Source organism: Centroberyx gerrardi, chromosome 4 (assembly GCF_048128805.1).
Source record: "Centroberyx gerrardi isolate f3 chromosome 4, fCenGer3.hap1.cur.20231027, whole genome shotgun sequence".
Lineage (NCBI taxonomy): Eukaryota > Metazoa > Chordata > Actinopteri > Beryciformes > Berycidae > Centroberyx > Centroberyx gerrardi.
The window spans coordinates 22,164,460-22,190,627 of record NC_136000.1 but is presented as its reverse complement, the minus strand read 5'-3'; the positions used below and the strand labels follow the sequence as shown (position 1 = coordinate 22,190,627).

Here is a 26,168-nt window from a genome sequence, read left to right as displayed (position 1 = left end):
AGCGCAGCCACATTTCCCCTCATGTCCCATCACAGTGCTGCATCCCAGATCCCTCCCTAGTCTGTGAAGGGGATGTACAGTCCATCATAATCAGGTCGTTCATGCTCAAGTCATTAGTGGTAATTAATGGTGGCCAAGTCCATATAGGCTGCCCCAGGCTCTGTAGAGTCCAGACCCAGACCGGACCAGACCAGCTCAGCCCGGACCGGCCCGGGCACAAGTTGTTTTTCTGCTTGGCTAGCTGTGGCACTTTGTCTGTGTGGCTTAATGCACTTGGCTGCTTGGCCAGAGCTGGAAATTGGCCAACTCCAGAGAGCTGAGATTTAAAATTTGACCTTTAAAAAAAGTGAAGTCACATCATCTGTATATATGAGAGCTTCCAAGTTTCTTCATGGAGAATGATAGGCTGACTTTGAAGTCGAGCAGCTTTGGAGAGGGCTGCACATGACGTTTTGCTTTGAAAAGAGTGAATGTACGTATGGCACTGTGTGCAGTGTGTACACTGCATAAACACAAATGCCTCAGCAGTATCAACAGAAACTACTCTACTGTACAGTATAGTTTATCCTTCTTGAGGTTCTTTGCTGCAGCTCAGAGATGCTATGTTATAAAAGTACATCAGCCCAGGATCCCAAATGGGTGTAATGTTAAATTGTTTTCCAAATGTTCTGCTTGCCTCATTTATCCGCTTGTGGCCAACTACCCTCCTAGTCCAGAAAGTCAGTGAGCCGTTAATGCAAGTCAAATACAGGGAGTTTGACAGTGAATAGTAGCAGAAATATGCCAACGACCAGCATTATTGAGTGCATGACTGGTTGACTGCTATTGCACAAAAATCTTTTAGGCAGTCATTATTACAGTATTTACACTGTGTGGGAAAACGACATGAGAATTTGCCTGCAAAATGCATTCTCTTGTACCAGGCTTATAAATCCTGTGTCATGTTCAGCAAAATGAGAGCAATAATACCCAGCGGCCCGTCACAGTTTGATACCATGTCAACATTCTCCATGCTAATATTCATGGGCTTGTGATTTTCGCCCATCCATTCTTCATTTAGGCCTTGTCGTTGCTACGCTTGCGAGTAATGATTTCCGTAATTGATTTTCTCTGTTTGGATTACTTATTGCCCTTAAGCCATTAAGAAAAGTCTCTTATGTTTTCACAATAAACACTCTCATGTGCATTATATAATGCTGAGTTGGCTGCCAGGGATATTACAGCCAAGCTCTTGATGGAGGGTACGAGTATGAATAGAGGGCCTACGCCTTCTAGAGCCGTTTCCCGCTCCAGTCAGAGGGTGGATCAAAGTTAAACTTCTGCTCGGTTATTAGATTTGTGGACTTCAGTTATTTTCTTTTAATAATCCCTAACAATGCCCCTCTCTTTGATTGTACCCATGAGCAGAGCTTGTGTGTGAGTGTGTGTGTGTGTGTGCATATGTGCATGTGCAGCATGTGTTCCAGTGACAGTAAGGAAGCCTAGGAGACGCAGTGCCTTGGAGCATGTGTGCTGCCTGCATGAGCATGCCTGAATGTGTTTTCTGCTCTACTAGACATTAGGGTGCGTGTCTGCATCCAAGGTCGCTAATTGTCCTTTGACTCCTCTCACGTAAGATGATTCGGTACTGTGCTAGTAGCTTATATGAATCATTTCATGCCATGTCACATTAGCTACCTTTAAGTTATCCACTGACATGTGGGGCCATGCAGCCCTCTCAACCCCCCAGCCACGGCAAAATGAGAAATGAATGCCACAGACTTTAAATATGTCAGGGACCATCAACCGGACATTTCTTTTCCCCCGCTATAAATTGTTATCAACTATTAAAAAAGGCAAAGGTCTTTCATTCTTAGTGTGAGTCACTGCAACTTCCTCAGAGCGACCAGCAGTAGTCAACAGGCTGGAACCAAAGCCTGGAAATTACCTGACAATGTGATCTGAAGGGCGCAGTTAAGCTGAGATAAAAGTATCCAGTAGCACACTCTCCTTCACAAAGAGGGACTGAGCTATAAAGGTCTCTGTTTAGCATCCAGGCCCCCAAGGAGAATAACCAGACTAAACCAACAGGGTAGCAAATGTCGGGGGCAAATGTTTTGAATGCGATAATGCGGAGTTGCAATTACATTTGTTTTGGCCATGTCTTCAGCTCAGGTATAGTTCTTGCTCGAGGCAGTCAGGAGAGAACGCACATCTGTTCTCATTCTGCCCATTTCTCCGGATAACAATCTTTGTTTTAGAAATCGTACCCGCCATGACCATTAAGTGACTTCAGCCTGCTCACGCAAATTCAGCTTTTCAGCATTGTTGGTCCGTCTGCATATTACTGGGTCAGAAAAGCCAGTAGCTCTTCATCTGCATTCCTTTAAAAGAGAGCTAGAGGATGAAGCTCAGCAGGGGCCCGGCGGCTGCAAACCGATTGATGTGAAAACCCTCCGCTCGCAAAATACACTGAGCAAGTGAGAAAAAAAATCTGTTCTCAGAAAAATTTTATAAAATAATGGTGTTTTCTCTATAAATCCAGTGATAGTTCTGCTTTGAAAACAAACAGCAGAATCTTTTCACAGCGAGTGCTGCACACTGACATCTTGACAGCGGTACATCTCTGCTTCAAAGCTTAAAAATCCCCCTTCAAGGTCGCTATGGAAACTGCAGGTCAGAGGGTCCTCTAATTTGACAGCCATGTTGGTTTGCACGTCCAGGTAGCAGAGCATATCTATAACCACGCAAAAGGTGGAGGAAATATGTCATTGATACAGTTTCTTTACACAGCATTATCTCCAAGACGGGCTGAAGTTGCTGAGTCACTGAAGAAATAGAAAAGGGCATTATGCTATCTTACAGCTCGCCTTCCTTGATAAACTTCAGCTGCCTGAATTATTAAACCAGCAGGTACACACAGCGGATGAATTGGGGAAAGTGTGGAGAGGAAGAAACTTGGCTGGAGGGATTTCTGGGGTTTGGAGACGAATCGAATTTGATTCAAAATAGGTGCAAACAATGATGTGCTACCGCCTAATGCTAACGATACACCTGGTGACATAACCATGTGTCTGGCAGCAACAATTGAGAGGGAATACTTAGATATTAATTTGTCAGCTAATATGAAGGAGGATATTAAAATTGGCTTTGTCAATGAAGGAGAAAAGAGGGAATGAAGCATTTTTGGGCAGGCAAGGTGGGCAGAGATCGACAAATTGGAGTATTTTTTTTTAAAGAGCTGACAATCACGCAGAAAATAGTGAGCGCTGCCTTAAGGCCAGACTTGGTGTTGTGGTCAGAGGCAGCAGATTGTGTATTTTGTGGAGCTCGCGGCGCTATAGGAGGACACAGCAGATGAGGCGTGTGAAAGGAAAATGCTTAGGTATACGGAGTTGGCAGCAGAGGTGGAGCAGCAGGGCTGGAAAGCTAGTCTGCGCCTCGTGGAGGTTGAATGCCAAGAGTTTGTAACAAAGTCAACTGTAACACTACTACATAAATTGCAAAACTCATGAGTGGAGGTTAAAGCAGACAGTGAAGGCTGTGGCAGACAGCAGTGGGAGTCAGTGAGTGGCTGCGGCTGAGGAGGAAGCGCACTGACTGGGACACAAAGACAGTAGAGTACGCTTGAGTTATAGGGCAGGTTTGTTAGTAGTATGTTGAATATATTGATCTGTTAGCTTGTTGATACGCATGTGATTGTTAGTAGTATGGTTGGTCAGGCTGAAAGGAAAGAATCTGGGCTCCAAAATATAGAAATCTGTATATCACACGACAGTATAGCTATGGCCGCTGGAGTGAGAAGTTGTTCACTGTTCTCATTTCTTGGCATAATTGCCTTTCATAACTTACTGTTTGCTGATAGAATCAGGTTTCTGAACTGCTTAGCGGACTGTTTCAAGCCAGCAGGGTCAGCCGTCCCATTACTGTGTTGCTGTATAATAGCCAGCTTAGAAATTATTCTGCAATGATGGGAAGTATGGATGAGCCTAAGCGTAGGTACAAACCATGAGGGAAACCATTCCTCAAGCTCGAGATACTCAATTCCGAATATCAATTAGTCTTCCTCTTAATCTTTTATAGTCATTTTTTTCATGTGCATGTTCAAACATGTTTCTGTGTATGTCAAGATCTGTCTTCACAGCGCTGGCTGTGATGATTAAACAGGTAATCATATTTAATGTGACCAAATATCTTTTTGTTGAGAGAAAACATGCAATTAAGATGCTGCTAAAAAAGGAGCAGAACTGCCCAGAAATGGAAAAGAAATGCAATATCCAAATTAAGAAGTTATAGCTCAATTTCAGTGGCTTTTGCCCTCCGTTTTTTTTTCTTGTTTCTTATTCTGTATTCATCACGCTCTGCTGGTTAAGTTTATTTCATAGTGCAGCAAATGACATGAAGACGGGAAAAATGTGCTGACATTTAGTTAGACAGGCGGCCTTGGTCATTTTTTCAATAAAGCATTTACTGCTCTTTTTATCCATTTACTTGATTAATCGTCAGAATATTCAATACAATGATTGATTACCAAAATAATTGACACCTGCAGCCCCTATAGGTGACTACAGCTGTGTTTGGTGTTGACAGCAGGTGGGGAGGAGAGTTTCTGGAGGTGTTGGGGGTCTAATTCAACTAAACATCTGTGGTGGGATAGAATAACATAACTTATACACTATCCTTGTAACATTTAGATTAAAGTGGCTGGTGAATGTCGCTGCCTGTCTGATGCTCCTGTAGAATTATTATCACAACGTAGCCTGATGTCTTATAGTCACCATTTGTGTGTTAGTACATCATTCTTTAACACCTGAATTGGGCTTCTGTGTGAATGCTCACCCTGGATTACGGCAGAAGACTGTTACATTACATCATGTGTATTGGTAAATACAGTAGTATCACGTAGTCTCATGCGCTGTTCCCCCTGACTTTCCTCTCACACAATGATTACACTTCAGCTCATTCAAAACAAGAAGCTCCTGGGTACGGAAATGAAGAGATATTGTTTGAGAGAATTAAGACATTCATTGATCCTCCTTCTCCCGGGCTTCCAGTCCTGTCCACCCACTCCCAATAAAAAAACAGATGATGCTGTCAGACAGCAATGACAAACAGACAAGCACCACTTCACAGGGAACAAATAAAAACATATTGATTTACAGCACACAGTGACATCTCAGACAAGAACAAGTACCCAGAATTAGGGCTGGGTGACTAGAAGATTACATCAGGGGATTGGCGCTGCACTGAATGCATCACCGGTGGAAATTCCCTTGCCGATTTTTTTTTGGCTTGATATTTGGTACTTAAAAATGTAACTTAGCCCAATACACACAGGGTTTCCCACAGCGCTTGACAAGCATAGATTGCTGCCTTGACAAAAGAAAACCCGCCTTGACTGTAAAACTCTAAAAGAATCTCCATTATATTTGCGTTTACTTAAAATAATAAAAAGCCCAGTTGAACACAGGGTCTAACTGCTGACCAAATGCAACACTATGACCAGTGAAGAGCATATTATGTTGGGAGCGAGCATCACATTGTGTGTGTGTCAATTGCTACGACTTTAGTGTTAACGTTAAAGACATAATATCAGCATACCCAGTCTAAAATGTTGGTATTTAGCTCTGTCAGCAAATAAGTAAGTCCTCAACCTCAAACTAACTTCAAATTTCATGCCGTTATAAACTGAGACTTTGCACTGCCTTCCTCCCTGCAGTCACTGGAATACTTTGTTGGCCTAAGTTGGAGTTGGAGTAAGCTGAAGCTCATACAAATTTTTACTTTTCAAAACGCAATGCAAACTAATCTAATCGAGCTATATCTACCCTTGCATATTAAACAGAAATGGCAGATAGAAAATATTAAGTGTGTGCGTTATTTATTTAGGTTTTCAGGTTAGTCAGCTAAGTTACTTCACCTTGACTATCACATTTCCTGCAGGAAATGCTGACACTGATAATAGTGAAGCACACACAGGGAAAGAATTATGCTCAAGTTGATTTCAAACTTAATACTTGTTCATATTTTTTTTTTACTATAAATTAAAGTGTAAAAACGCAATTCCTTATGCATTTAAACAAGTGCGTGTCCCCTCCCCCCATCCCCAACATGGACAAATACATCAGGGATCAGCAATAAAACATGTAATGGATATCGGTTGATATACACTACCACTCAACCCCACCCAGAATACCCAGAGACTGGAATATGTAGTAAATTTGGAGAGTGATCATAATGTACCTTCTCTCTCTCTCTCACACCTCTCTCACTCCCTCGATCTTCATCCTGCATCATTCATACAGAAGAGTGAGGCTAACACGTTCCTTTCTGGACAGATCCATTATGGTATCCCACAAATGGTCTGTTAATGGTTTCCATTTAACTAATCGAGAAGAAAAAAACGACAGAGACTTGAGCTCCTGGACCCCAGAGACACTTTGCTTTTAATTAAGTTTCGACTTCAATGGAATGAGGATAAAAAATGTCTATAAGCACACACCCATATACACACACACACACACACACACAGAACACACAGAAATGAGTAAAATGAAAGCAAACAAATGAACACAAAATATTACCAAAGAATTAGAGCATTGATCATCCAGCTGCACGACTGAAATGGCGAAACAGAGAAACCAGCATCCTTTTCACCGCTGTCCGCCTCAGATGATCAATAAAGTTCATTTAGATAAAATGAGACTCTAAGCTGCGGCTGTTCATTCATACCCTAAGTCAGCGAGAGAACAATGTGGCTCTGTCTCATCTTTAAACCACCAGTTCGATGACTACTGTGAATAAAGGAGAACTCCAGCGGACTAATTACAGGAGCAGTGAATGAATAAGTGAGAATAGAGGAATGAAGAGAGGCTTCAGCGGTGAATCGCTCTCCATCGCCACTGTGCAGGGACAGGAAATCAGCGGACTCATGGGAAGGCAGCAGCTTGTGCCGCACCGGTGCCATTCTGCCCCTGCAGAGAATTTATATTTGCCAGTGAATGACTGTCAGGCCATTCATATCCTGCACAAGGCTATGGTGTGCAGGCATGTATGAGTAACTACAAGGTGAAAACGTGGCCTCGTTTGGCCTCAAAGACAAAGACGTTTGTTTAATCTCGGTTCCACATAGAACAAAATCATCTACAGAATAACCACAGCGCTGATAATGTAACTAAAGAGATGAGGGGATGCCCTGTTACAACACTCGCTTTCTTTGTTTTAGCTGTTCCATGCTTATCATAGCAACAGTGGAAGAAAGCCCTCTGGCCCATGAGCAGAAAGTAACACTCAGGCTACATTTAATATTCGCTACTGAAGCAGGATCCAACCCCTCTCCACCTGTGTCATCAGACATGGCAGCCTCCAGAATGACAGGTAATCCGACACTGCAGAAGAAAACGGCTTTGCAGCAGACGGCAGCCACGCTACTTGAGGGGTTGTAAGGGGGATGGATGTGTGCGTGTGCGTGTGTGTGTGTGTGTGTGTGTGTGTGAGAGAGAGAGAGAGAGAGAGAGAGAGAGAAAGAGAGAGAGAGCATGTGCACGTGTACAAAAGGAAGAGAGATCTGTTTCTTTCCTTCTCTTCTCATCATGTAGTAGGTTCTGGCAAACCTACAGTCGTGAATAATTCACTCTGGATTAAAGCTACTCTGTAGACCCAAGGGACATTATACTATATATATATATAGCACTACATACTGTATATGCCTGTATACATACTGTATATGCCTGTATACATACTGTATACACAGACACACACATTATATACTCATATTCTTATACCTTCCTACCTTTTGTGGTTGATGTAACTCAGTAGGAAGAGCGTGGCATGAGCACTTGCTGTGGTCGGGGGTTTTGACTCCCACATACCCCACATATTTAAAATGTATGCCTCCAGGTTGACTTGGATCAAAACATTCACCAAATGTCATATTTTGCTATATATCATAAGTGTACAGACTGCTGGAGAACCTACAATATATAGAATTTTAATGTGCAAACTCAGGTCAATAATCGTTCTTTTCCCCCGGCTAAAGGTGTTTGAAATGAATGCATCATCCTCTCTACTCCCTCTAGACCGTGAGTCATATTTACCTTCAGAGAAACAGAGAGAGAGAGCTGGAAGGCCAAGAGACAGATGTACAGTGTGAAAAAAAAAGAAAGAAAAAGGGAGAGTGATGAGGTGGGTGTAGGAAGAGTGGGAGCTAAGAGCAAAAAGGAAAATCAATGGAAACAGGGAGACGGTGACGGCCAGTCAATAGCCTTGACTGGATGTTGAGCCAAAACGGACAGGAACTGACAGTCACTTTCCTTGTCATTAAATATCATGGAGATATAACCTGTCAAGACGTGACTATCAATCAACCGCAAGAAAGGCTTTCGCTCAATTTGTTCGTCCGCCTCTCCTCATGACCTTGTGCTGGGTGAGGCCAGACGCGGAAAAGACAAAAAAACCCAGTGTGAAGGTTGGAGCGCGGCGGCTGATGCCCTTTGGTGTAAAATGTGATAGTCTGTGTGCCTCCAGGCTGTGGGGGCCGGACAGAAGCGCCTGCAGGAGCATGTGAAACACAATCATTCCTCGTCAGCTCCAGGTCGCTCGGCATCAGCAACTTTTACAGCCGCGGAACACAAAAATAGGCTTTTGTTATCGACCTCTGTAATCAGTGTTTAAAAAAAAAAAAACGCACCACCACAGTGTAGCTCTTCTGGCTTTTGTCTTCCATTTTTGTTGCGTGAACAAGAGGATAAAATAAGCACAAAGGAACAAAGAAACCCTCGAAAAAGCGCTTGGACCGTATTTGCGACTTGCCGTTTGTGCCGCGGACACAAACAAACGTGGCTGAGCACACATCCCGAGGGTGTTGATACCAGAAAAGCTGCGATGACATCAATGACTGGAGGCCGTCCGAGCCGCTGGCCCGCAGCCACGCAGCTAAGAGCTCCAAGTTCAGGAGCTCCACCCATCCTCCTGTTGCCTGGAGGAGCTGCAGCGGGAACGGCCTCAGCCCGACGGGGCCGACAGGCTGCTGGCTCACCCAACCAGAACATTGCACTGATTGACCAGAAACGTACATAGACATAACAGTCGTACATGAGACTGACAGAGGGGGGAGAGAGAGAGAGAGAGGGAGAGAGAGAGAGAGAGAGAGAGAGAGAGAGAGAGAGAGTGGGGAGTAAAAGTAAAATGTTGGATTGACTTAACACGAGTGGGAAGCAATAAACCTCCCCACCACACAGCCTAATGACTACAGCATGCAGACTCTCTCTCTCTCTCTCTCTCTCTCTCTCTCTCTATCTCTGTCTTTCTCTTCCACCCACCCTCTCTCTCTTTCTCTCTCTCTCTCTCTCTCTCTCTCTGCTCAGACCTTGAGAAAAATCTAATTTCTTCTCATACTCGTCCAAAAGAGAGGACAGCGTTTCCATTTCATGTAAGTAATGGAGAACACATTGTAATTCAGTTAGCGCTGTTTTGAAATCAATCCAACCTTTAGAGAAGTCAAAACGTTAATGTCTGCGTAATGGCAAAGACAACAGAATTATGCAAATGCAGATTAAATAGCTACTGTGGATAATGAATAGGGATGACCTTTCTCTGACTCTCCACTTTTCAACTGCGAAATTAATTGAGTGGTTTGTCCAAACTTCGTGGCAAGGACAATGATATTTGATGCTAGCCATTACACCTGTCGGGCAGCATTAGCCGTGCGCAGACTGGGAAAGACAAAAAGCAATAACACTTTCAAAAAAGGAGGGGTGCAGCGGACAACCAGGGGGGGAAATAAACTAGTTCAAAGGGTTATGCACCGACTCTCCGTCTACTTTGTAGGTGTGTTTGGTTTCTGACCCCCAGGTGTCCAGGGCCATAAAACACAGCTCTTGCCCTCAGTCAGACATGAAAGAGAGAAAAGGCCCCGCAGGCCCCGGCTGTAAAGCAGGGCCAAACTTCAGGTAGGAACGACGCAGCAGGTCTTCAACACAGGTGGGAGTTTGGCTTCGAGGAGCTTTCATCCTCTCTGTTAGAAATCATACTTCATCATGTTCCATGTATGAATAACTTTATATTTACTGGGGGTTTTTTAACCTCTGTGTGGTTTATTTCCAACAGAGAGTAAATATTGATTGTAGATGTGCCAGGAATGGCCAGCAGTCTACATTTCATAGTCATCAATGGCATAAAGTTGCAGCGATAAGTATGCTACTCCAGTAAGGTTTCCAATAGTGCTACTGCTAGATAATAATTCAATATCATTTACTGTCTTTCAATAGAATCATGTTGTGAAGAAATTATGATATTGAGTTATCATGATACACAATTAAATTGTCTAAATGAATGATTAACTCATTAAAATCTCTCACAAACTGAGATCTGAAACAAATTAGGGAATATCATTTGAAAACTAGAGTTTTATCATAGCGCATATTACAATTCAATGCAATTAACATCAATCTGATTACTGAAGATGTGATTTTGCATGTTAGCAGATATTATTGTACATTGATATTTACCTAATTAAGGATTACCATGATATTAAAGTGTTCTCCTACCGTGTTCTCCACTCATCTTCCGTCCTTTTTCTGTTCTGCTGTTTACATCCATACTGACTTGTCATCCAGCTGAACAGAGTTGCTTGTATGTTGCTGTATGTTGAACAGCAGTTAGTTTTAGAGACACGTGGCCTGCTATCATCACCATGCATTTCCCCACGCAGCTGAACACATGTGACAATCCTTCATTGATCACACATGCGATGCAGATCAAACGCCCCAAGGACCCACTGTGTAACCATTTGAACGGTTAGATATATAAATCCATTGATCGTGGATTGATTTTATTTATGTTGGGTATTTCTTGTGTTCTGGTTGGCCTGCAGCTGTGTCAGAGGTTTAAGGAGATGACAGTTCACAATTGCAGGAGAAGCACAGAGAGCCATTAGCCATCTGGAAGGTGTGCAGCAGACACAAGAAGCATAGATCTTACTGGACTCACTGCACTGTAGATGCATGTGTCTCTTATAACTTCTCTCCCTCTCTCTCTGTCTCTCTCTCCTCCTGGATCAGTGAATTCCCAGCCTTTCAAATTGTGTTTTTTATTGATTCTACTTTTATCCTAAACTGCTCCCTGATGCTTCAGCTAAATTATTCCCTCATGGCAGAGCAAGCAGGGAGGAGACTGTCAAAGTGAGACACAGTTTTTCTGAGTTTGAAGTAACAGCTAGCAGCACATATTTTGCATATGTGAAAATAGATGCATCTCTTTTGTATTCTTACTTTAATGCTGTTTGGCACTAGCTGAGTTCACTCAAAAGCCGGATCAGACCATTGATGTAGGCAAAGGCGACACAGCAGAACCCGTGATGAGTGCGCACAGGGTTAAGGATCAGAGACACAGTGTGTCACATTAATCTCCTTCCCCCTGGGGAACTTGACACCAGCAGAACACCACAGGTAAGAGAGGAAATTCAGTCTGCAGTTGTCAGCACAGGGCTTGATGGGAACTCTCTGATTACATCAGACCTCTCTTTCTCTTTCTCTCTCTTTCCCAGCCTTTCACTACTCTTGAAATATCAACCTAGAACCTTTTTCTTATTATTGCAGTATTATTGATTATGTGATTTTGGGTTTCAAAACAGACGGACCAGACCAGATGCAAGTCAACCCAGAAAAGCAGTATACAACATATTCTTTCATCGTCTGTGGTATTTGAGCAAGATGTTGAATGACTTACATTATCATCTTAAACTGAACTGTACTATGAAATGTAATTACTTCTGTAGCAGCATTTGCCTGTTAGCCTATGACAGAGATGCATAATAACCACTTCCTAAGCAACCCCACAGCCCATCTACGTCTTCACCAGCCACAACTGCATATTTATAGTACTTTGGTCATTAGGAACAAAACCATTTCCATATTGTCTGTATTTTGATTGTTTACATGCTTCAATAAACCACAAAAATAGAAGAAACAAAGGGCTATGTTGTTTCTTCTTTCAGCTCTTGTCTACAACAACGATACATGCTCCTGCCATCAGCCAATTGAATGCTGTCATCGCAAAGTGCGCTCGAGGGCTTCTTGCTTGTGGATAAGGGAATGTTGTTCTCATAATAGACCTTGCTTCATGTGGCTCTCAGCCATCTTTCCTTCATTATACCATGGGCCTAAAAACCCCAAAGCCAACATGACCACAAACCGAGCATGTGGGTCCCCTGTGCTCAGTGCGCTGTCTCATCCAAATAGGTCCAGCTAGGCGCTGTGTGGTGTGATGTCATGGGGCAATTTTCATTACCAAGCCTCTCCGTAATCATGTGAAATCCATCTATGTTCGGATAGAGATGAGCAATTAACAATTATAAATTAACACTGTTCCCTGCAGCCAACAGATACAGTAAAGGCTGAATGTGAATGTTGCTCTGTTTGCACAGACAGACAGCAAGGACTTATAATTAAGAAGAGTTAATCTCCAAAAACCAGACAAGTTGTGTAAAAATGAGGGTGCAGAAAACATCCCTTTCTCTTGGACTGTGTCCATCGTGATATCACTGTGGTGGTTTGGGCCCCCAGAGATGGGCTGTTATACGTTGTTAAAGACCCATCATTATGGGCTGCAGAGCCATCCACTACAAAATCAAAAGCACACTCAATGAGTCCATAGAGCTCTGTAGGCATGGCTAACATTCCCAGTGAATCACAGCAGTGGGACACACACAGCCAGTGTCCCGCAGTGGGCTGGTTTAAAGGTGGCCTTCCTGGCTGCCCCAACTGTGTTTGTTTTGAGTTTTGCGGCAACAATGATGTCACTTTGTTGGGTGTTTAAGGGGAATTCCTGGGATATTTTAAAATGCCTATGTTTAAGCTACTAACTGCAGTATTTTTGGCTTACAAGGTGATTGAGTTTGACTGCCACCATTGAACTTTACCGCATTCCCATAGCACAGCTGCGTTGGTATACATAGTAAATATGTTGCATGAGACCTTGCTCTCACAACAAATCAGAACTTGTGCCACACAAAAAAGCAACTCCAGCTCAATGCATACCTCAGTTGCTAAGTGAGGCAGAAGCTAAATAAAGCAGACAGCAAGATCCAGCCACATTGTGTAGTTTCCATGCATAGACAAATAAAGTGGGTTGGATTTTTAGCTAAAGCATATCTTAACGGTTCCTTAATGATGCTTAAATTCCACTGAGGCTCTGCCAGCGGCGCAGGGTGAATCCAAGGGAAAATAACGAGCTTCATAGATCCACTAAGCCATTTTCCCATGATGCTTTGAAAGTTGGCTAGATAGATATGATATGTACTTATGTACTTATATGAATATCACAGCATGATTCCAGAGATACATTATATACAGATAATGCTTGTAATTTGTACTGTCAGGCAAATGGTACAGCCTCTGAAATAAATGGAACGGTTTGGTTTTGGCTTAACAGTGAGGACAATGAAAGTCCAATAAAGATCAATATGAAACACAACAGCCATCATATTCATCTTGTGATATATCAATAGAGCTACAAGTATTCTCCTCAGGCACGGAGAGGTGAAAAGTGCAGTATGAGAACCCCAGTGCACAGTCCACTTTATCAAATATCCTTGTGAATCTCTGGATATTTATATTAAACCCTTCCAATCCCCAAATAAACTCCAAGGCTGAGATATCGGGAAGGAGAATCCTCGTCAACTCATCACAAACTTACACTAATTCGAGTTATAATTCCATATCTTACAGGAGCGATTTCAATGACACTGCACTTGAGATTTGGAGAAAAAAAAAAAATCATTTGAAACCATCACTACAGCCACTGTATACAAGGACTTGTCGTGGAGCTAATCACATTCCACTCCCAGAGTACTTGAGCTGTTTTTCAAATGTCAACATTTCTGGTGAGAACAGATCTGAGAATGTGACTTTGTCAGCTGGAGGTAACTGAATGATTTATCTGTCCCGGGTCCCTGAACAGATCAAAATCATCCTCCGCCACGTTCTCATTTTTCTCCTGCTGACAATCAGGCCTTGAGAGGCATGGCTCGTGTGATAAGTTAGACATGATTTATTTGCCTGAGTCTGCATCACAAAGAGGAGAGGATTTCAAAATCTACACACAAATTTCACAGCTCATGGTTCCCCAATTTAGATTATACATAAAATGACCCTCTCCGTCGAGCATCAATCTCCAAACACTCACTCTCAGCCTTCACGATATCCGCCCTAAATAACGCCCTGGGGTACAATCAGTCCAGTTATCCCTCAAATCAGAAATCCAATATACCTTGAGATGGAATAGATAGGATGATGCAGGTCAGCTCTCATCCCGCCAGAATGAATATGCAAATTGCCTACGCCTGCTTTGAATTCCGAGCAGTAATCCTAGTCCGTGGAGAAAATCAAATCCCACAGTATCTTCAAACAACCTATTTCCTTGCCTGATGCAAGCTTATACGATGACATTGGTGCGGTGGTGTGAATGTGTTTCTTGAGGACAAAGTGTTGTGCTATCTTACAGAAGGATATCAGTCATTGTGAGGCGAGGATTAGGCAGCCTTAGTGCAGCAAACAACACGGCAGATAGGAAGAATTTTCTCCCTCTACATCACAGTGGATAGATGACAGGGTATTTAAAGCTTGATCTCCCCTCAGCCACCTATACTAATACCTTCTGGATAGCAACACTTGGTAGAAGTATTATGTATTACAGTCTCTCTCTCTCTCACTCTCTCTAACTCAACTATTGGCCTTGCAGAAGTGGCAAGGGGGATGCTGTCAGCCTCTTCTCAGGCTGAAACTGACCTCAACATTTCATCCATTAAAGCTGAAATGGGTCTGAAAATCGATGCTCGCTTTACATTGTCTTGCACCAGGAGGATGGGGCAGCAAGGGGAGCCGGGAGGAGCGAGGAGGAGCGGAGTGCCGCCTCGGATGCTCTGGATGGAATGTCGAATCCCTGTCAGTATGGATTTAGTCATTTCCTGAGGCGCGCTCTGTTACTCAACACCCCCTGCAGCTTGCGGGGCTGCGGCGGGTGTAACAGACACTGTGATGTCTATGCGATAATCTATTTGCCCCCGCAGGAGGTAACACTCGGGTCAACATCGCTCGTCCGCCCCGAGGATCCCTCTCTCTCTCTCTTTCTGCCTTTGCTTCGGTTATCAAACAGCCAGGAGTGGTGGGACGGGGCAGAGGGCAGGGGCTCCGTCCCCCCCACCCTGCCCCGTTAACAAAGGAATCCGCCCCAAAACATCACCCAGCACAGCGCTGCACCCAGGGTGTCAGAAGGCATCACCCGTCAGCCGCAGAACATCAGATAACACGGTGATAGGAAGGCAAAACAAAAGGGCATACAGTAATAGCATCGGTGCAGAAAGAGAAGTGTAAAGCATCTTTCAGACTGTTATCTTGCTCTCATGTCTGTGCGGTGATGATGTAATTGCATTTTATTTTATCTATTGCAAAACAAAATCTAATCTTTGTATTGCGGTTATCACAAGCCAGCAGCTAAATGATGAAGCTGGAAAAAAAAAAAAAAAACGTATCTGTGGGCTGCTGATTGTCTGCATCCGACTGTAGTATTCCCTGCTGTCCTCTTTTGACTTACTCTTCTATTTACCCCCCAACCCACACACACACACACACACACACATATGCACACACACACCTCAGCCCTGACTGGCTCAGTGTACTGCTGCACCTCCCGCCTTCCTGCCTGAGCTCTTGTCATCCATCTTTTCAAGTGCTGGACTGTACAGTCACTTTGGCAGCGCTGCTTTTAGGTGCTGCTCGCCCTACTTGGTTCGAGCCACTGACAGGCAAGCAAATAGACCAAATTGGATGGATGCAGCTTCCCCCGCCAGCAGAGACGACCCTAATAGTTCACTTCAGATCTGACTGCTCAGCCCTCTCTCCTCCTCCTCCTCCTCCTCTATCTCTCTTTCTGTCACACACACACACACTCACACACAAAATACACATCCTCTTGTTTTCAAGCTCTCAGTCCCAGTCTCTCTCTCCTTGTTTTCATACCATGCCTTCCACCTGTTTCTCTTCTCTCTCAATAACTAACTGTCAGTCTATGGGATTGCGGCAGCAAGTGCTCAGACACTAAATGCACTGTGTCTCTCTGTGCGAGTGCAGCAGAGGTTGAAGCGATCAATTCAGCGGGCGTGATTATAAGTTCTGCAGGTGTGCAAAAGGTTACAATAGCAGAAATCGGTTTCGCAATCAGTCATAATCGTCCCGGAGACCATCCATAATTTATGTCAAGGATGAAGAATGAGCCCAACGCGGCTCTGAATTTGACATTTCCAGAGAGCTGTGTGGGAGAAAGCTGTAGGAGACTGTGTCAGTGCGCTCCATTTCAACAGACATGAGTGGCTCATCCCTCATCTCAAAAAAAAAATAAGGAATGTTATTCATTACGATCTCCTTCCACCCCAGAGATAAAGACATTTGTTAATTAGTTTCAGGCATCAAACACGCAGTATTTGGTCTCTAAGATCACAGATGCTCGACTCCAGCAGGAAGCTCTCAGCACTCAGTTAGTGACTGACTACTTTATTCATTAGACTCAGGAACTTTCCCCGAGACTGAGATTGGCTCGCTCTCAGGAGAAGACAAATAACATGACCGCTAAAGGTTTTAATTAAACCGGGAGGAAAAAAGAGTAGATGGACACGACTCAAAAAATCTCATTTGATTCCATTCTCCTGGCTAAATGAGTAAATATTACATAGAATCATACATAGAATTAATAACATTTCTTTGCTTCCAGGCGTTTTTTCAGCTGCTTTGGAGATAAAGTAAAGAAATATTGCCTTTTCTCAGTATCCTGTAACTCATCCTCCCAGCGCTCTTCCTCTCTTTATCTGAGCTTCCTCTGAGAGAGAGAGAGACTTCCTTCCAGCCAGCAGGAGGGAGCGAGCGGGACTGTGAGGAGCAGACCTGTGTGGCCGGCTGACACAACATCATGCCAAGCCCAAAAGTGACAGACACACCTGTCATGGCATCAGCATGTCAACCCCCTCAACTCTCTCTCTACCCCGTGACGGAGGAGAAGGATAGTCGGTGCATCATGACAAGCCTGACTCATTTATAGTGGCCATTAACCATGTGCTATTTCAGCGGTGTGGGCGTCTCTTCAGCCTCGGCGCTAACCACTCGCCGAAGGATAAAAAAATGATCTATTAAATTTTGTAAAGGGAATTTAACTTAAACAGCCTTTCCTGAGCCATATTGCCAGAAGTATCTTGAGGATCTACTTCATCTGTAACCATTCATAATTGCTTCCTCAGTTAAAGCTCTCCTTAAAGGACTTGAATCCTGACATACTTTTGAAAATGCATTGCTAGTACTTTTGGATTCAGCAGAGAATATACCGCATAAACTTAATTCCCCTACAAATGGAAAAGATACCAAAGATTTTTATCCAAGCTTTCAAAACTATGTATCATTTCCTTCAGTAAAGAATGAAGCATACAGGATACTCTGAATTAAATACATTGCTACATGGTGCTTTTGTATCTTGTTTCTAAAGTACTAGCCAAGCCCACTGTGTTTTTATAGAAAAGTGAAGGGCAGAAGTTACAGTTGCTGCTTGCATCTGTCTTTTCACAATGTGGCTGTTATTCTGCCAGTCTCCGATCCACTTTGAGAATGAAATGGGCGCAAAGCAGGAACCAGCATGTGTTAGCAATAAAAAATGTCATGAACAAAATAGACATATACCTTCTCTGGAGGTAATCTGTACCATATGCTGCTAGTTCAGCTCAGGGTTGAGCAACTCTAAACAGCTCACATGGAGTTGAATACTGAGGAGATGTGCACCGTTCACCTGTTTAAGCATAGAGTCTGACAGAAGCTGTTTGGTACTGAGTATATATAGCAGTATATATGTAGGCCTAATGTGAAAATGTTCATTTTCGGCTTGTCAAAGCTGCTTCACTCAAGCATAGACTTGTTCTCATTCTCTGGGTCTCTCTCTCTCTCATTGTCTTCCTCTCACATACACACAGCAGCCCGCCCACTCCACGCTACAAACTGCAACTACAGATTGGAGTTCGATCTGGAGGAGATCTGTCATGGTTCAGACACACGTGTCTGTCTGCAGTGTGCTGGGCCGAGGCGGGCGGGAGGCGGTAGCGGCTTCCCGGCGAGGCCTTGCATGTCTGGGCTGACAGAACTATTAGACCCCTGCCAGACATGTAGGACAGGACAAGGTCGCTTCAACTCAGCACTTACTCTCAATCACAACAGCGGCAGAATGTAGACTCATTATATCTGCGCTGAGCAAGGAAGGCCGGAGTGAAGCAGAGAGAGGAGAGAATGAGGGAGTGAGATAGGGCAGCAGAAGTGAGACAGAAAGGCAAGAAGAGAAAATAAGAAAAGAGAGACACAGAGAGAGAGAGAGAGAGAGCAGGTAGAAAACATCCATATATTCACGCTTTGAAAAAATAGTCCATCTAAATTCTTCGGGTCAGGGGCTTTGATTGAGGCAACTGCAGCATGGGGCAAAGAAAGAGGCAGGCAGGCATAGTCACATTTACTCACACATACATGCATATATGCACACACACATACACACACACACACACACACACACACACACACACATACAGTCCGAAGGTCACTGCTCCCATGGGAGGTAATGGGATACCGGTCAAACGGAACAGAATCAGTATTCAATCAGCAGATCCATTGCCTTCTACAAAGTGGCTGAGCTCCAGTATTTGCCTTTCTCTTTTTCACTCTGTGCATGGGAGAAAATGTCACAAACTGCATGACAAAATTTGGCAGTTTAATGTTTCCTTGCTCACATGTAAACATACATACATTGTAGGGAAATGATTTAAAGGAAAAATCCACTCTATACCACTTTAACATTGTTAAAAAACAGCAATGGGCAATGTACCTTCTTATTCCCATGAATAACCGGGTGAACACAGACAACATGACGTCACCTCCAGATATTCGCAGTGCAGCTACAATGGAGTTTGATAGCAGAAAAATCTTCAGCTATCTAAAACATCAACGGTAAACATCAAGGTTTGTTGCCAGTCTTTCTGAATCCAAGAGCTTCTTTCTAGATTCACCGTTTTGCAACATACAGGGAGAAATCCATCATAGAAGATAGAAGATACCAATTTCTCCACCGACAGTAGCCTCAATAGCCCATAATCCAATGCAGCTGCAATATGTTGTGTTTAGGGGCGCAGCTCACTTTTTCTCAAGTGGAAAAACTTGCTCTTTTGATCACTGTCACTGTTGCTCTTTCCACCTACAAGTACTGAATGCATTCTGTTTGTCGAAAGGCATTCTGCAAAATGTTGGAAATCACTAACTCGAGTAGAAATAGACGAGGCAGGTTGAGGGAAACTGGGTACACCAAAAAAGTTAAATACAACACTTCATCACAAAATAACTCTGGAATAACTGGAATGCACTGAACATCACAGATTGATGATATAAAACAGCATAAGAGTATCTGAAGGTGGATTTTTCCTTTAAAACTTATTCCAAATCGTTAGAGTCTACGCTTCATTTTGGCATAGTTTTAATCCACCAAGCAGCATGTATTTCAATAAAATGTCATTAATTGCTTCACATTTTTCCACCAAACAACACTGCAGGAGGCGGTAGTGATCAGTGCAAAACCAGCGGATATATCCATACATCCAAGAATAATTATGTCCTCTGGGGAAAGTATATGTTTATTCCAGGGTCACGCTGGCATGTCAAAAGCAGAAAGTGTTTATTTCCATCACATGAACTACGTCTGCTCCGTGTTTATACAGCTGACGGTGATGTATTTTTCATGTGCAGGGGAAACGTGCTTAAAGTGGTTTACAGAGGACTGAAATAACAGGAGTTGAATTCCCCACTATCACCTCAGAAATCCACGACACGTTTGGACCCCTATGGCTTACTGTAGTATAGCTAAGGATTTGTGAAGCCCGAGCACAGTTGAATGTAGGCGGCTCAGAGGCTAGGAGCAAATCTTCTCCTTCAGCTTGACTAATGCACTGTAAAAGGTTCAGGATACCCGAGGATGCAGTGAAAAACATGATTAATGATCCCAAACCCGATTCCACTTTAAATCATTTTCGGCAGTGTCAATCAGAGATACTGTGAAGATTAAAAACCGACAGGTCAGTTGGACGAGAGAAGTCTCTATCCCAAAGAAATCATGGGAGCTGTCCTCAGATTGGACTCAAGTGGGTGTTCTGGGGAGATAAGAGCTCCTCTTCACACTGATTCACTGACGGACTGACCCTGCCTGGTGCTGCACTGGTACTTGTTCTGGGCCAACCATGTCCTCCGGACCTGCCAATATTTTCTGCTGAGGATTACCACACACATCCAGCCGAGCCGAGCTGCCAGGCACGGGGGCTCGAGTCAGACTCCAGTCACAGTTTTAATTGTTTGAAACTTGACTTGATGCATGAAGAGACTTGACTTGGGTTCTGGTGACTTGGGACTTGACTTTGACTTGTACTTTGATGACTTGAAAAGGTTTCTTAAGTCTTGACAAAAGATCTTGTGTTTGTGTAAATGACTTCGATTGAAAGTGATGAGATTTGTTCCAGCAGACGACTGAATTTAAATTCTGTTTTCTGAATTTGTATGGAATGATTGCATTTATTGAAGTTGGAACTGATTATAGAAATCAAACTCATGATGCTCTTACCAAGGTTGTATCCTATTAAAACCACATTGCATTGAAAAGTCCTAGATATTTAGTTTTCTTTAAGATAATAAATTGATACTGGACTTGATACTGGAGACTTGTGCCTCAAGACTTGAGACTGACTTGGGACTTGGTCACACCTCTGCTGCTCAAGCTGCCAATAGAGAAGCAAGGAACCAATCAGTGATGTTAACTGCTGGCAGGTTCTCTGATAGTCATCTTGCCTTTTGTCATTTAGGAAACAACGGGTGAGACGATGTAGGCCTAACTGACTTAAACTATGGCTTGTAATGGGTTCGCATGATACTGCTCATCACTGGCATTTGCCATGGCAAGAGATAGCTTTGTGGATTAGCTGGCTAATCTGGAAACCTGTTCTGTTCATGTTGGTTTTGGGCCAGCATTTATCTGATGTAAACTGGTGTAAGTGCGTAAGTGTGTGTGTGTGTGTGTGTGTGTGTGTGTGTGTGTGTGTGTGTGTGTGTGTGCGTGTATGTTATGTAAATTTCTTGGAATTTTGTTCATAGGTCACCAATCATGAATGCAGGAGCATCTTGACATGTCCTGACACATCAACTTTCTCTCTCACACATATTGCATTTCTAATGGGGACAGAATGATTTCTTTGAATTTAATGCAGCGCTGAGCTCACATCAAAGGGGAGATAGTTAGGAGCTTGTTTACCAGTATATCTCTTTTACAATTTCCAGCCAGAGCACTTGTCATATAAATGGGATCATTCTCCCCCTATACAACAATAGGAAGTCAGAGCTGGGAAAATGACTGTGTGGTAGATACCAATACTTCATCTCGCTAATCCACTTGTTGGTACTTGTTTGCTTTGAGACTTCTTCCTGCTATATTAAGAAGTAGACATCGCTTGTCTGGGTTTCATCTGTCACCCACAGCTTCTCTTATGGATTTTCCTGTTTTGATCCTTGCCATCTGCGCCTCTTCTTTCTCTCTCTCTGTATTTCTTTGAAAGTCGACACCATGAACAATTCATTCTTAGCCACAACTTCACAGGTTTTGGCTGCATAGTGCAGAATAATTGCTGGATTATTCTGGCCCAGTGTCTGTATAGTGGCATTTATCTCTCTTTTATGTCTTGTCTACCTATACTGTATTATCTGAAGAGCTACCAGAGACCATTAAGGAAGAGTGGGCTTCCCACATATATATTAGATATATATATATGTGGGAAGTCTTTATTGTCATATATTTATTGAATGTCCCCCTTTATGGGAAAACACATTCTACAACATAATACATATGTCCTCCTCCAGTTAATGTCATCTAGATATAAAACACTGGAGCTTTAGCACTGTCAGTAAATGGGAAACTAAACACAGTACCCAGAGTGATTTTAAAGCAATGAGTGCACAGCTTCTGCTTTGAAATTGCCAGCGCTATAATGAAATAAAACTCATTCGGATGTAAAAGGTCAAGCACAGATATTTAAAAATTCCACATAATCAGTCTCCACTTCAGCAGCTCCATGTTTTGTCTGTTGCCAGAATGGCGCCGTGGTTTTTAGCCTTGAAGAGACTGGTTTGTGTTTAGAAATATTGATTAAACTGGCCAAGGTTATTTTTCTTTGATGGTTAAGAATAGGACTTTGGGACTTGACCCGACTCAACATGGAATCACCACTGACGGCGTCCGTTGAACGTCGGGGTACTGATCCTTATTTTGTGTCTGTTTACTGTGCACAGTGACTGCAGTCACGCTCTCTCACATGGAGGCTGACTGACACCGAGTGCAACAGAGCTTAATGCCAGTCTGCCAGCTGCATGCGTCAACACACACAGCAGTGGATGACACAGTGCAACTTTGAAGCAGTTTGCAGAATCCTCTGAGGCGCAGGAATAAAGGGGCAGCTAAAGAAGAAAAAGAAAGACACCCAATCCATCGTAGGGGCTGCCGGCTGGCTAAAGGATTAACTGTTTTCTATCACCTTTCTCCTCTTAATCAATTGAAGTAAACTTGGCTGGAGCTCTCCCTCCCCGTACCAGACTCCATGTCACATCAGCATTCCCCGTTCCCTTCCAAGTTCGCAATTAAAACCAGATCTGCTCCAGAGCCACGTGTGACTGTGTGTGTGTGTGTGTGTGTGTGTGTCTGAGTGTGTGTTTGCATGTTATTCCTATGCGTGCTGGTGTGTAAGTGTTTCACTACCACAGATGTAGTGTATCTCCCTCCCAGACACAGTGGGGACTGGTCTCCACTGGTACAGAGTGGCACCACTGCAGACCCCCAGAGCCGTTCCTGTCTGCCTGCCTGTTTTTCCCCACCGCACACGTGCGCCAGGCACCGACCTCGCACAGCCACGCCGGCTATTGGATAAGGAACAAAAGACCTGTGAATAGAGCGGGACCTGCACTGTTCCACCCAGCTGCAGACCCCCTGCCTGTAATGGCACAACGCTGCAGAGTAGAACAGTAACATGCCATTGTTTTGTCTGCAGCTGTGAGAAAGTGATGATACTTTTGAATGCCCAACTAACAGCACACACATCATACTCTTAACAAGTGTCCTATACTGTGGTGTGTTAGGTTTCCAAAAACAACTTCTTCAGTGATTCTTTCCAACCTGGCCTGTCTGCGTCCCAGAAATTGAGGTCTCAAAAAAATGTCTGCCGAGAAAAGGGTCAACCACAGTAAAAGCATATTTTTGGTTTTAGTGTGGCCTTAAAGGAGAAATCCACCCTCAGACACCTACACTGTTACATATCATCAACCTGTGATGTTCAATGCCTTCCAGGAGTTATTTTGTGATGAAGTGTTATATTTTTGCTGTACCCAGTTTCCCTCAACCTGCCTTGTCTTCTACTTCAGTTAGTGATTTCCTACAATTCCAGAATTCCTTTCGACAAGCCCCAGAGAAGGGGGTTCTCTGTGCTGTATACATGTATGGAGAGCAATAATGATAGCGATAGCATAGTACGTTTTTTCAGTCAAGAAAAAGTAAGAGCGGAGAGAGAACAGTGGTGTGTCAAAGAGGGCGTTATATTTCATATGCTATCTGCAAAGAGGCAAGCTGTGGCTGCATTGCATTATGGATGGACTATTGAGGCTACTGTCTGTGGGGAAATTGCCTCTGCCTCCCTCTGCCTATCTCTGCCTGATGGGTTTCTCTCTATGATTGTCAAACATCAGTGCAAAATGGTGAGTCTAGAAAGAAGCCGTTGCTCTTCTATTCTGCGGGGCTGACACCAAAACCAGACGTTTACCGTTTTCTCCTATTAAACTCCATTGGAGCTGCGCTGTATACAGCTTGCTGTATTGTCACATCGTCCACATTTGGCCAGTTATCCACAGGAATAAGAAAAATACATCACCAAACAACAAAATTGGCCCAGAAATGCAGAATACAATAGCTGTTTTTAACAGTGTTAAAGTTTTAGGGTGGATTTTTCCTTGAAAGCCTTCCAAAACATCTCTACATCTGCCCAGACTTGAAACCAAGACAACTCACACGTAAAGTGTGATTAGAAACTCATCTTCAGGGTGGTACACCGGGTATCCTGTTCCACTATACGTTTTCTGCAACACGTCCATAAGGAAATCAAAGCCAGCGCTGTGTGGTCGCTGTGTTCTTGGGTTTACTGGGAGCTGTAGGAACTATTCCACCATATAGGGCAGTTTCCTGTTCTGACAGGATACCACAGCCAAAGAAGGGAAACCCAACACCCACCTGTGAAGAGCACTGAGTCAGACGTGTGTGTGTGAGTGTGCGTGTGCGTGTGCGTGTGCATGTGTGTGCGTGTGTGTTTGTGTTTGTGTATGTGTGTGGGAGGGCTGCCATATGCTAGATGTGCCAATGCGGAACTGCAAGCTGCAGTAGGTGAGAAGAGACATTATAGCGTTGGGTAATAATATGGATCCTGTGTTGAAGCCTGCGACATCAATTCCTGAAACAGCCAAGAACAAAGAGAGCTGTTTTTGTATTTGCTTGTTTGTTTGTATCCAATGATTGCTACAAAGAAGAACGTTAAACAAATACATACATCATACTTACATACAGACATACATTACATATAGATTTCCAGCGCTTTTGACATTAGAATAAATTATCTAAAGCCTATGTCAAACTATTACTTTTCAATAAACATAGGACTGCAGAGCCTCTTGGTCTTGTCTGCATGATATTCTATTATTTTAAGGATTAGCCTCCCAAACTCCCAGAAAATTATAAAATCACTGAGGTTCCTGAGGGAAGCTATATGGTAAAGTGTAAAAAAAAACAAAGAAAACACTCAGAGAAGTCATTACCTTATTGAGAGTATGAGAGGATAAAAAAAAAGGAAAATAGCTCTGGCTGACAGAGATGCAATAAAGACATGCACAGAGGCCTCTTCACAATGCCGGGTCACCACCACCGTTAGCATAATATGGAAAAATCACCTCAATTACTCCCACTTGGCAGAGAGAGAGAATGGATGGCGCGATATGAAGGTTCATTTTGGCAGGCGGCGGCTCGGTTATAAGGTCAACCCGCGCTCCAATCGGCCGGCTGGTGGGTTTTACTGGGGAGACGACGAATGATGTCGCCGTGTCGGCCTTATCTGTCACTGCAGCCATTGGGCATCCTGAGGTTTCGAGGACGAGCCTCATATCAGGAAATCTTCACAATATGGAATTCATTATACTAACTCAACCAGCCATCCTGAGACCCCCTTACACACACACACACACTCCCCACTATCACTCCTCCTATTTCCACTGTCTGTAAACCTGCTACTGCTACTGTTTACCATGCTATTTCTCCCAATACCCAAGTATTACCTAAACAAATCTCTACACTTTATACTCTATGCCACATTCCAGCTGCAGGCATTACGTCCATATTCTATATGCTCATGTTTTCTTGCATGTCATCCTATCCGCTGGCCCAATGCACCACAGACACTCGCCACACCTCTACAGCTGGACCCATACTGTGTGGCAAGTTGCCTGAATGCACAGAGCGATTGCATGTCGATATATACCCATATACAGTATGTACTCATATTGTATAGCCTACTGTGAGGACGTGTTTTGCATTGTCCTTGCATTGTATGTGAGCGGCCCTGTTGTTCATGCACTATGTGTCAGTTTCTACTGTGTTACTATATAATTTATTCACATGTCGATGCACCAATGGCTGCACATTTATTGTGCCCAGACATTAAGGATTGTTATTTTACTACTGTCTCAAGTCAATAGGTGAAGTGTTTCTGAGTCTGAGTTCGATCATGCCTGTGCAATAAGTCTATACTGTTCTTACAATCATGTACTGTGGTGGACGTGCTCACTGTGAGAACAACTTCAATAAAAAAGGTGAGAGGTAATTTTCATTGCTATTTGGCCTCTCTCATAGGAGCGTTTTTCTCTTGACCCTGGGAGCTGGCATAGCAAAGCCCTTGCCTCTGAAGTGTTCTTCTCATGGCCGGCTCCTGTTAGAGATACGGTCACAGCGTCTCTCGAACTTTCTCTCTCCGTCTGCCTGTCTCTGTTTCTCTCTCTCTCGCT

At 43.5% G+C, this 26,168-nt stretch overlaps 1 protein-coding gene across 1 annotated transcript in view; it reads right to left on the bottom strand.

The window, feature by feature from the left end:
* btbd11b (BTB (POZ) domain containing 11b) overlaps window positions 1-26,168 on the bottom strand; it is a 66,082-nt gene that overhangs the window by 37,981 nt on the left and 1,933 nt on the right. The window contains exons 2-3 of the mRNA XM_078282929.1: window positions 20,425-20,450; window positions 14,969-14,979 (exon numbers count right to left, since the gene is read on the bottom strand). Coding sequence (XP_078139055.1) covers window positions 14,969-14,979; window positions 20,425-20,450 — 37 coding nt within the window. The remainder of the gene's footprint in view (window positions 1-14,968; window positions 14,980-20,424; window positions 20,451-26,168) is intronic.